This window comes from Lissotriton helveticus, chromosome 10, assembly GCF_964261635.1.
Source record: "Lissotriton helveticus chromosome 10, aLisHel1.1, whole genome shotgun sequence".
Taxonomy (NCBI): Eukaryota; Metazoa; Chordata; class Amphibia; order Caudata; family Salamandridae; genus Lissotriton; species Lissotriton helveticus.
The window spans coordinates 60,598,016-60,611,370 of record NC_136071.1 but is presented as its reverse complement, the minus strand read 5'-3'; the positions used below and the strand labels follow the sequence as shown (position 1 = coordinate 60,611,370).

General features: G+C 40.0%; 1 protein-coding gene across 1 annotated transcript in view; it reads right to left on the bottom strand.

The window, feature by feature from the left end:
* Window positions 1-8,256: 8,256 nt before the first annotated feature.
* LOC144783892 (extracellular calcium-sensing receptor-like) overlaps window positions 8,257-13,355 on the bottom strand; it is a 106,128-nt gene continuing 101,029 nt past the window's right edge. Inside the window, exon 6 of the mRNA XM_078662634.1 lies at window positions 8,257-9,176. Coding sequence (XP_078518760.1) covers window positions 8,257-9,176 — 920 coding nt within the window. The remainder of the gene's footprint in view (window positions 9,177-13,355) is intronic.

The following is a 13,355-nucleotide window of genomic DNA, read 5'->3' as shown; positions in this document are numbered from 1 at the left end:
GTAATATCCATTTCCAAGTTCGGATCTTCTTGTGAACCGCGCTGGGACTTCTACTACCTAGAGGTGCTCCTCAAGCTACAAAAACAAAATGGTGGTCAGTGTGTGAGGGCAAGGTAGTTGCTTAGGTCTAAGAACATGTTGACGCCTATCATAACTAATTGATTACTGTTCTCAAACCATGAAAGTCAATCACATCACTCAGTAAAGCACACCATTACCAGCTGTTGTAAGAGGGCAGCTGACACTCATTAAGATACCTTGTTAATAGGCAGTAGTACAGAATCCGGTTGATGTAGTTAATTATATACGCCTACCCAGTGCCACCTCCACTCTGGTGACCCCCCTCCCCGTAACCACTAACACAGCAACGTAATGGCTCCCCAACATTCAATGACTTCATAGGCCCAAAATGTATCCTAATCACTCTGCACATTGTTTTAGATGTATCTATCATTCTTCAGCAAATTGGTCACATGTTATGGTTTATTGTGATAAGATTGCAAAATTCTGGGAAGAGATTTTCAGCCATTTCCAGCTCAAATGTGGTATCGAAATTGTAGTTAACGAGAAATTAATTTTGTACGGTTATGATCCTGATCTTTCCTTTCCCGACCAGGTGGCTAAATTGCTATATATTGCTATGGCAGTGGCTAGATCTCTGCTATTACAACTTGGGCATACAGAGCAAATCCCATCTTTTTATGAATGGCTACATAAGATGAAACAGGTTAAATTAAGTGAGAGGACTTCCACGCAACGAACGGGGGGTATTAGAAGATTTGAGAAGATTTGGGGGACTTTCTATGATTACAATTTTTTTTAAGAGCAGGCATGGAGACTACGGGAAATAGTAGTTTTTATATGCTCTATGTCATATTATATACAGACATTGTGACTTCAATAATTTTTGTTGTATAATGTGTGATGTATGTTATTTGTTATCTTTTTTTTCTTAGAACTATGACATTTGTTAAGACTAAATGAGGTGAAGTACTGTTAATGAACCGTGCATTATTTATAATTTTATTTATAATTTTGTATTGTTTTGAAAGACTTTAATAAAAAAAAAAAAAGACTTCATAGGCCTGGTGACTAGTGCAGGTAATTCATGCCAAAGACAGATAATTATAGCAGAAGGTGTAGTTCTAGCAAACATTTTGGTTTATAAGAGCTTCAAAAGTAACTAGTAGCCACAAAAGTTTGAATTGCTAGAATTGAACTTCAGGTGTTGAAAGAGGGCAGGTGTCACAAATGAAGATACCTTCTTAGAAAGCAGTAGTACAGTAGCCGCTTGATGTATTTAATTTTATACGTTGGAGAACGCTGTTTACAGCCTACTCAGTGCAACTTCCACTCTGGTAACCCCCCTCCCCTCTAACCACTGACACATCAAAATACTGACGGCTCAACATTCAATGACCTCATAGACCTGGTGATCAGAGCAGAGAATTCATGACAAAGACATAATTATAACAGATGGTGTATTTTTTAGCAAAAATTACTAGTAGGCAAAAAATAATTAATTTGCTGAAATAACATTTCTCATTATGTTCTCTTAAGATGACCAGCCCACTATTAGTTTCTATTACATTTTTAAAACAAAATGCATGTAGATTCCTGACCTTGTCTTTCAGTAGTGGTACAGTCTTGAACCCATCGTTAGGTTTCCTATAGCAGTTTGTTGGTGTGACTGAGCATGTAGGGTGAATGGATTGGGAAGTCCCCCACTGTCTCCCAGCTTCCTGCCATATTGTGTTAGACCAGGGTGATTGAATGTAGGAGATAGATTAGGAAAATATGTGGCAGCTTAGTGAGCATAGCACAAACACAATTTTTTAATGTGTATGTTCACTGGATCATACCATTGTGTTCACTGTCACAAATCAGAACCATCCTTCCTATGTAACTCCTAACGCATTCATGTGTGCATTGCAAAGACATTCACTGATCCACTATTAATTACCCATAACAGCTGATTATGCACATGGTCTCTCTATCCATTTCCTCACTCTCTTCAAACATCCAGCACTATGTCTCAACAGAGGTAGAACAAATCACAGTTTCTGAACTTAGGTACCATACAGTATATTTTTGGCATCCTCATCTAATGCTACAGATGTCTAAAGCACAATTGAACTACACTCCTTTGATGCAGTCTGCAAAACCATCCATGCCTGATTCATCTGGTCAAGTACAGCACCTTAAGCTGGGCTAGTAACCATTGGTCAAGGACTGCATTTATGCAGCCGACTTGTGGCCTCACACTTCACCTGAGAGACAGGCGGTTATAACATCTCAATGAATGGACACACTTTAATCAAAGATGAATGAGGAGAGTGCCTCTGTCCACATATACCATTTCCTACTCCACACTAATGCAACAGGAGGACAAAGCTTGTGAGAATTCCATAACCAGGGTATAGTATGTCAGTCTGTATAGAAATGAATTATGGGGAAGTCAAATCGTTCAGGTGCTGTTTACAAGGGAAATCTATTTTGCTAGATCTCTTTTTTATATTTGCCAAAAAGCACACATCTGGTGCCTTTTTTCTTTGACACAGATCTCAAGAAAATTGACCACATCCCTGTCTTAAGACTATTATTTTATTTGGGTCAGATTGTGGACATCAGCTGTGCTTGACCTTTATAGGGTTTGTCTACTAGAAAACTTATCTCTAGGTAAGACAGCTACACTGCCCTGGCTAGGCCATGGAAAGCATTGGTTAAGTACCCTGGGGTTAGCAACCATGTGGTTTGAGCCTTGGTCTATGCACCAGACATCCAAAGGCACTTGGAAAGTTTATTAGCATTGTGGTGTGTACAGGAGTAATCAGTGTCTGAAAAATGGGGGTTTAACTGACACATTTTTGGAGTTTAAACTATTTCCACCCACGTTTTGATGTTGTATCCAGATGAAATATTTCCAAACAAAAACACTTTTTATGAAATTTAGGTTTGATAGGATGCATATGACAAGTAAATGGAAGAGTCGCTCTGATGATGAGACTAACAGGTGTGATATGTATATTCATAGTATTATTGAAATATTATTTTTTTTCCCGGTCTATCAGAATGCAAGGAGATACTGGATTCGCCCTTTATGTCTGTTTTTGAGGTATAGGAGCTACTTAGCCCGCATTTTACACTTTGTACAATGTTTTATTGTATGCATCTTGTAAATTGCAACTGTGTGTTTTGTGGGATTATGCCCTGAAATACACATACACTTGACTTGACAAGGCAAAGTAACACTAACACATGTTCGAGGCATGTATGTGCGCCACATGTGCACAAATAGATATTTCAGGGGTGCAACAGGGTGTCCTTTTGACACCCTTGCACCCTTGAAATTGCATTCGCAATTTGCGAGTACCTAATGGGTACTGGCAAATTGCGAATGTCTTCCCATTAATTCCTTTGGGCCTCTAGGCCCATAGGAATGAATGGAAATCTATTCTTTGATTGAGAATCGCAACTTGAGATCCTCAATTAAGGCATATTAATGAATCGCAATTTTTATTGAGATTCCTACATACATTCCATTTTGTGTGTCCTTAAGAGCGATTCGCTAAAAATAGCTATTAAAGACTCGCAAAACTGATTTTGCATACATCTGGCCCTTAGAGAGTAGTGTACATTTGTATTGTAAATATTATCCACACCACGCGCACATAAATACGTCTGCTACAGGTACAATTATGAACAAGACGTTGTTAGGATGCTTGAGGGAATGCAACTGAATGGGTCTTATTAATCCATGGATGACCCTTTGTATTGGCTTCTATTCTTTGTTACCTTTTTGAGATTGCTTAACATCCTATACATTGTAACGTGATGCAACAAATACAATTCATTAATATGATGACAATGGCATGAACCCCAAAATGAACTTTAAAAATGGCGCTGGTAGTGACAGATAGCGTGCCTGCAGGTAGATTGTTGCATCTCCTTGGAAACCATTATCTATAAGTATGATGGATCCCGTATTCCATCCCCTCATTGGGACTGTTTGTGTTCTCAGTTGTCAGTGACTGACGAATCAAAATACAATCCTCACATGACCAGTTTCTACCCTTCCTCAGGGTCATCTGTTGTAAGCCCCTCTCCATTTGTCCAGGGAAATGTTGGTGGTTGAATATCATTCTCTTCCTGACCTAACAACACCAGAACATCGATGAATTGTCAAGTCAACTTTGTTCTCAGACTACTATTTTATTTATGGTGCTAAAAAAAGCAATAAAATTTTTTTTTTAATGTGACCTGCCAAAAAGTTTATACAATGCGGAACTACTTTGTAGCCCAAAGATCCTTGGTGATTTTAATGGGGACTACTTTCTGTTGCTCAAAAAACAAGAAACTACAACACGTTAGAAATGGAAAAAAAAACACTTACTGAATTATCGGAGATGTATATAAGCATTTTAGTAGTGAAGAGAACCCGCATGTCTGCAGTGGCTCGAACAATTACAGTACATTTAGTATGATCAGCAGTTTTATAAGATTTTTGTTTCTTAGGGATGGCTGTCACCAGAGAAATGGCATCATAGTAATCACCTGTGCTGATCCCTTGATGGTCCACCTACCATCCCACAGCCAGTCCTCCTCCAGGTAATGACAGGTTAACGCCAGCAGAAAATAGCCACCTTCAATAAATTAAATTATAGCCTGTCTGCACGCCAGGAAGCTGCCAGGCACAGCTGCAGTGATATCTTCACCATGATGGACATCTGGGGCACTTCTGAGGCCTCTCTGAAAACTAGATTGTGACCAAGTGAACTCACACAAAAGGCAGGCAAAAAGTTGAGGGAAGACCACCCTAAAGCTGTTAGGTTTGACACCCTCATCACAAATCCATTGCAAAATATGACACAACTCCTGCAGTACCAAAGTATGAGGCAGTGGAAGCCATGTTTGAGCACCAGGGCAGAGGATGATACCAACAGCAAGCTAATCTTGATAGATATTGTGCTTTGCTGAATTTTCCCCTTCTGCAATTCTGAGAAGCATATTTTCCTGTGTAATTGTAGTTGGTATAAACTGATTCGTTCTGTAATTTTTGTGAATGTGTATTACCATTTTCTCATGATACACCACCGCCAGGAATCCCTGCCTTGCTCTTTGTCAAGGAGCTTCCCATTGACAATAAGCGAATTGTAGGCCATGTGTAGGAAAATATTGCGACTCGTGAAACGGGCGCAGTAGGGTTTGTGACTGAAAAAATGACTGTCCGTGATGTACTCCATCCGCAAACCCCACATTGCGATGCAACTGTTTTGCGAGTCTGTAAAAATTGCGAATGCATTAGGAAATCACTATTTGTGACTCCCAAATGGTATGTTCATCGCATCCGCACATACCGCTATATGTATCAACAAACCATTTTGCATTTCCTAAATAGCGAATTTTAAGGAATCGCTATTTAGGAAATGCAAAACGGTATGTATGTACAAAATCGCTTTCCAATAGCGATTCCTTAGCATTCCTTAATTTGAGATTAGCAAATTGTCAATCGCAAATTACCCCTTCATTTCCATGGGCCAGGAGGCCCATAGGAATGAAAGTGCAATTTGCAATTAGCAATTTGCTGATCGCAAATTAGGGATGTTTCCAAGGGTGCAGGGGTGTCTCAAGAACACCCTGCTGCACCCCTGAAAAAGACATTTGGGGGCATATGGCGCACATACATGCCCTAAGGGCATGTATGGGCGTCATATGGCACCTTTGGTTTTTATCAAAAAAGATTTTTGATAAGAATTCGCAAATTACCACCAACTAGAAGTTGGTGGTAATTTGCTAATCCTTAATGGCATTTTTTGCATTTTATTTGTTTGATACATTGCATTTAAGGAATCGCAAAATTTGCAATTCCTTAAGTGCAATCGCAAAATAAGGATTAGCAAATTTTGCTATTCCTTATTTTGCATCAAACTAGTTTGATACATTCCATTTGTCTAATTAGCATTCGCAAAGGCCGAAATTCGCAGAATTTCGGCCTTTGCGAATACTAAATAGCTTGATACATATAGCGGATAGTGAATTGTCGCAAAATAAAGCTCAAGTGCATGCAGTTTAGCATGAGTTTGGAACAGGTGGTAAATGGGTGGAGAGTATATAAACTGGCCCAGTATGCATCAGGGATTACAACAATGGCTGCTCTTTACCTTATTGCACGGAGGATGCGAATGCTGGCTGTTCAGTGGAGGAGGAGGCGGAGGCAAGAATAGATTTTTTAGACTCAGGCAGGCCCTCTTTCAACAAAATAAGGAAGACATCTATGAGAAATACAGGCTACTTAGCACTGTCATATTGGAGATTATTTCAATCTTACACCCACATCTTGAAAGCAGGAGCCTGCACAGTAATGTAATCCCTATTCTTGTGCCTGTGTTGTGCTCATTACACCAATTAGCCTCTGGCAGTTACCAGGGTGGGATTGCAGTTGCAGGAGGGGTTTCAGAAGGTGCACTTTCACAGTTTGTCAGTGCATTCCTAGATGCCATGCTGATCTGTAGTCACCAAGACATATAACCTACCAAGCGATGCCCAGGAAATGCATAGTACCAAATTGGAGTTTCACAGGATTGCATATTTTCCCCATGACATAGGGCCTATAAATGGGACACATGTGCCCATATGTCCCTCATCCTACCTTGAATGCTTTTTCTGAAACAAGAAAAGTACAAATTCCCTGAACATTCAGTTGGCAAGCAATGCCTACAGTATCATAACTGATATTGTGTCACAGGAAGCATGCATGACTCCTACATGTTTAGACACAGTGGAATAAACAGATAACTGGAAAGAGGGTAATTTGATGATGGATATCTATTAGGTATAGAATAGAAATTCATATGTGTGTGTGGTCAACTATTCATCATACCATATAGCAATCCCATATAGCATCGAGAGTATGTTTGTGTTGCAGGTGACATTGTGTATGTCATATGTCCATGAATCCTCACACCATACCCTTCTCCACCTCCCAAAATGAGTGCCAATATAATAATGCACATTGTAGCACCAGGAGTGTCATTGAGCAGACATTTTCTCTACTGAAAATCCCATTTCAGGTGCTTTCACTAGAGTGGGGCTGCGTTGCTATTTGCACCCAAATTAGCGTGTAAGATAGTAGCAACGTGTGCCATACTCCCAAATATTGCCACCAGGATTGGCCTTCGCATCAAGAGATGGGAGTAGAGCAGTGGATGGGAGAAGGCGAAGGGATCACATTTCCAAACATTACCTTGGGAAGTATGTCCTTGATAATAATGCTTTGTGTATGTGAAAGGAACACAAGATGATTTTGGTGCATTTTGGTGCATGTAAAGAAGAATACCTTTATTGTCATTAAAGTAGTCTGTAGTCAAACTAAACACACATTAGGAAATGCTTCCTGCACACAAACAACACCTATAAATCGCTGACACCTTTGTACCATGTTGCAGTGGTGCCTGCTCTAGCCCATGGCAGCCATTTGCGTGCCAGCCCAGGGGAAAAGGGCAGGAATGCGGCGTACCTGCCCTTTTCGTTTGACAGGGCACTGTAGAAGGAAGTCTTGGGGCGCTGCCCAATGCCAAAATATTGTAAATGAGGCCCAGGGTATAACTATTCAAACCAGACACAACCCTCTGCCTCGAGCATCAGTATTTTGTCCTCATTACTTAAGCCAGAAAAACAGCTTAGCTGCAAATGCACAAATGTTTCTGTCCCAGTCAGAGAGTAAGTCAAAAGAGTTCTCCTTTCAGATGCTTTGAGTTAAATTTAAATAGCTAATGCTTCCAGCCACGAAATGGTTATTTTTGTTGAGTTTTAATAGATAAATGAGAACAGCATGGCTCCTAGAACCAGTTTTGTTGCTCAGGTATACTGTTGTTTTATTTTTCTGGATTATTTGAACCTGATCGAACAAGCAATGGCCATAACTTTCCCTATTAATCAATGTATGTTATTAATTTACTGTACAAATTTAAAAACTGCTTCTAAATGAATTTTAAAGTATGTTTTGAAATGTATTATTTGACTTTTATGATTCTTATGTGAATCGAATAAAGTTTATGAACTGAACTGAGAACAGCATGAAGCATGATACATAGTGTACATCAATATTTACATACAAGCGTGTTGAGAAAACATATGTGTACATTGACCATGCCAAGGTAAGAAAAAAATTACAGGTTCTATATCCTCAGAAAGCTTTGATGTAGTCTGTACAATTTAATCTAGAAGAAAACTTTCCAGTTTATTCCATTAATCCTTTTATCCAGTACGCATGGAAGTTGTTGCTTTTTTTACCAGAAAGTCCTTGGTATTCCTCTCTGGTCTGAGAAAGACAATGTAAATCTTTGGTGCAAAAATACAGTACATGAGGCCAGCACCAGAGGACAAGATTGCAAAAATCTCAACTGCAACAAGGTATTTCCCTTTTGTGCTGAGATAAGCTGGGATGAAAGAAATCCAGACACTGACAAATACCAGCATGCTGAAGGTGATGAACTTGGCTTCATTGAAGCTGTCTGGCAAATTTCGAGCTAAAAAAGCAATTCCAAAGCTTACACATGCCAGGATTCCCATGAACACCAACATGCAGCAGAACATCAGGATGGAGCCCTCGTTGCACTGTGCAGTAATCTTCCAGTTGTCCGTACTATTGGTAAGTTCTGGGTATCCTGGTGAAGTTCCCAACCAGATGACTCCAATAGTAACCTCTATGAAGGTACAGACCAGGACATTGATGTAGGAGAATCTGGAGCCAATCCACCTTCTTAACTTGCTGTTGGGCTTAGTGGCCCTAAAGGCGATGACGACCATAACTGTTTTAGCCATCACACAAGAAACAGCAAGCGAGAAGGATATGCCGAAGATAACCTGACGAACCATGCAAGTCCCTCTCCTTGGCTGGCCAATGAAGATCAAGGAACAGAGGAAGCACATCATGAGGGCAAAGAGGAGAATATAACTAAGGTGGAGGTTGTTAGCCCGTACAACTGGAGTGTGCCGATAAGATACAAAAGTACTGAAGATGCCAGCAGCATTAAAGAACAGGAAAACAGAGATTAAAGCCAGGATGAATCCCAGTGGGTCATTATAGGACAAGAAGTCAATTTGCTTTGCAATGCATCTGTCTTTTTCTGTGCTTGACCAGTGGTCAATCGGGCATTTTATGCAGTCTATGGAATCTGAAATAAAAACAGATGGCAACCTTTGTAATTAAAATAATGTATTAGATATTCAGATGAAGAAGCATATCTATGCCCTCATTTTGTTACAGAGAAATCAACTTCCATGTTAAAAGACAAGTCTATTGTTCGTACAAACTGTACATCTTATGATGTTGTACTTTCAGGCTCAATCTTTTATGATGCTTTTAATTAAATATTAGTTGTAAAGACAAAAGTCACTAAATATTTGCCTTGTTTTCTTTGTCAAATTGCAGGTCATGTGCTTCTAAGTAGAAGTAGAGGTAAGTGAAATTCCTGGGTGAATATTTAAACAGGAGGATTTTGCCATTTTTTTCACCTGAATAGCAGAAGTAGGGTTGCCCTACATCAGAAAAAGAATCAGTCCAAATCCAATAAAGGTGCTTTTGTTACTCTAGAGAGCAACTTTGTCAGCAGTGAAGCTAATGTGTTGAGTCTGCCTGAAGGGTCTTTTGGCACTCTCGTAGGCAGGTACCTAATAAAGGCGACAACTCCTGGGGAACTGGCATTCCTGCACTGACAAGTACCGGATGTTGTTATTAACATAGTGCAATTATCACTAAGGTATATACATTGCTCAGATCCCAACAGCCCTAAACACCTCACTTGTTTTCCTTATTCCATGCATTTGGCTAGATAGTGATTTGGCCCTTTGGGTACTGACATCTGTCCCCACTGATTTTTGTTTGTTGATAGTTAAAAAACATAAACAGAGATTAGAGGTTTGCCATGATTTGAACTAAATATTCTGATCTTCCTTGTTCTATTTGTTTACTAACATTGCAACATTCATGATTATTTATTGATCTTGAAAATATGTTGTATACTATCAAAGCTCTTGACATCACATTTATTCATCTGAGCTAGGCCTTGACTGATTGACCAGCCTACCAAGACTCTCAAGAGGGCTTGGTACACAAAATTTATGTTGCAAAGCAAGTATCCAGAGTCATGGCCAGAACTGAATACCTGAATTGTCAGCTTTGAAATTGCTTTGTTTTCCCTTTGAATACATCAGGAGAAATAGCCGACAACAGTACATCAAAGTGTGAGGTGTTTTAGTTTAGGTAAATCTGTGACAACTTCAGCAAGCCAGTGAGGATAGTGTGGAGGTAATCCAGAGCAAACTAAACCATCAAGGTCAACATTAAAATGCTGGCTTTCAAGAAGCTTGATGGAATAGCACATGGAGCATCTATAACAGATAATAAGACTAAGGTTACATTGGGAAGAATTGCCCGTCAGATTGTAATGTAACTGAGTATTAAAATATGAAACTTATTTCTTGATTTGTAATTGTATCCACCTCAGCCATGCTTCTAGCTCATGTTATTTGGGCTACAGCGGATGTGATCAATTATGATGATTTGAACTACTCTTTCACATCATTATTAATTATTATTACCCAGCATTTATAAAGTGCATTATTCACCTTGTAGATATCATGTTACTCACATATATACCCTGAAACATAACAAATGTGAAAAATGTATCCTTGATGTCGCATCCTTATGCCTCTTATTGTGTAAAGGGGTAGGTTTTTAGACTCTTCCTAAAACTGAACAGATTTCCCTTGGCTCTACAATGTGCTGGCAGTTTGTTCCTTAACTGAGGCACCTTGACCTGAAAGGATCTTCTGCCTGACCTTACTTTCCTGAAACTTGGCACATATACCAGGTTAAAGACCCATAATTGATGGACGGAATGCAGAGCATATCATAACATTCACCCCCAGTCAAATTCATGATTCTTTTGCTCACCATGCCACCCCAGATTAGACCTGGCCATATGCAAATCAATCTTGACCCTGTGCCTCATGGGAACAGTCCAGCCTAAACTGCCAAGCCAGGTCCTCCCTGGACCGGAAATAAGCATCCTAGGACTGGTTTCAGGATTTCACCCCACTTCAGCCAGGATAGCTTGATTCCAGTGGCACAGTGAGCCCAGGACCCATGTCTGGGCATACCTGACATGCCAGGTTAGCCAATGGTGATCATAAACACCTTGTAGGCTTATATGGCCTGAATTGACTTTGTAGTAACAAAGGACCTGAACTGTTGACAGCTTTATCGACTAAACATTAGTCCATAAAGATATAGACCTCAAGGTGCTTGAGGCTGAAACCTGATTTGTTCAGGGCAAGCTTAGCTGCCAGAATTTGTATCCTCCTTAATCTCTTGATTAGGTAGTCTGGCATGAGCAAGGCACTGCAATAATCAAAATAAAACTGTACCGTGTATCACTAGCTTCCTGGCTGGCTGGCTGTAGTAGCATTGGAACAATTTTCTTTAGATTCCTCAGTAGACCAAAATAGATAGCTGAAGTTTTATTAATATGGTTCTCCACAGACAAGTGTTCATTCATCATTACTCCCAGACTTTGTACCACCTGAGCACTCTTCAGTCTTTTTGAGCTACTGCAGGGCTAGAAATTTTGCTGGAGTAAGGTACGTTAGAGGGGGTACAACACAGGAGTTCAGATTTGTGTTCATTAAACTTCAGTGAGTTTCTTCTTAGCCATTTTGCCATTTCTTTTGAACATACATGCAGGCCTTCAATGTGGCTCTGGTCGTTGTTATCTAGATACAGGATTAGCTGTATAGTGTCTGCATAGTTAAAAAAAGAAATGTCATAGGATTTAATCAAAGTCAAGAGTAGGTGTAAATATTCATTAAGGAGGATGGGACTCAGAGCTGGTCCCTGGGGTACTCTGTGTCTAGTTTCCTTTGACTCGGAGAGGAATGAGGGGACTGAGATTGCTTGATATCTGCCTTATATACAGGATTTAATGTTCTCCAAAAAAGTACCTTCTACTTCCATTTCTTACAATTTAAGGATTAGTTTGACGGTTGACAGTGTCAAATGCAGATCAAAAGATGTAGTAATACCAACACTGCAGACCGACCACTGTCAACCGTCATCCTTAATTCATACATTGCCATAATAAGTGTCTCTTGATATGATAACATGTTAATATCTTCTTGGGCAAAACCTTATGTCCTTTATATGTTTAAAGACCATCTCTTCATTTCTCATGACATCAAACCCTTGCACCTACAATATTCCCCTTGTAGGTGCAGCGTGACTGAAAGCCTGTTTGTTAAATATTTGTGCATGCTTTTTCTTCAGGGTGGCTCTCTGTCAGACTGAATCTGTAACTCACATATATTTTCTTTTGTTGCAAACATTTTAAGACTTGTGCAAAGATTTGTCTTTAACTGAACTATCTAGAGACATTAGTTAAATTGATTTGATGTTCTTTACATCAGTCCAAGTTTAGTGTTGCTGAAGTATCTCCACATCTTGCAACTGCCATAGCAGATGGCATTTTGGATCTGCTTGTACTAAAGCAAACAGAAACTACTGAACAAGTCATCATGCTCTCCCCAGTACTCTTTACCCGGTTGGTTGGGGAGTGCCCAGGTGTCACTATCACCCACTAACTTTCGCCAGGCACAAATTTTGTAATCCAAGGCATTTCCTCAGAACTCTGTCTAAATCTGTGGAAGAACAAAAGAGGACTGGACCTTCTGTCTGTCACCTAAGAGGAGCCCTGAAGAAGTTGACCTGCTCACCCCTGTACTCAGGACAGAGATGTGGACTTCAAGGATCAATTGGTTGATCTCATGTGTGGCAACAGGAACACGGCAATCTGCAAGTGGACTTTTCCTAGAAAATATGAGCTAACCAGTAGCAACGAGAAATAAAACGACATTGATGGTGACCTCTGCCTGGTACCCTGATTGCCTCTAAGTTCCCCACTCTTGTCCTGTAGAAGTGCACCTCTATAATTATGTGAGTGCTAAAAAAAAAACATAACTCATATTGACGGCATAAATGATTGTTTCAGGACAGAGCCCACATACACTTAGAACGTTAAATGGGATTTTATAACCACAATGAGAATAATTCTTTGTCAGCAAGGATGATTTCTTCACCTAAGAAACCTAAGACGTAGCAAGATTTTGTGTGTAGAATCATACCAAAATACAAGGGTCAAGTGCAGAAACTAAGCCCTAGAGGCTGGACTGTGTTGTGTGACAGGGAGAGAGCAGGAGAGCACCATATTCACTGAGATATGTCACTCGCCTCCCCTCTCCCTAGCGCTGATTTGTGCTGTTGTTCTGCAGGCACACAGCTTACTGCCAGAGTGCTAGTG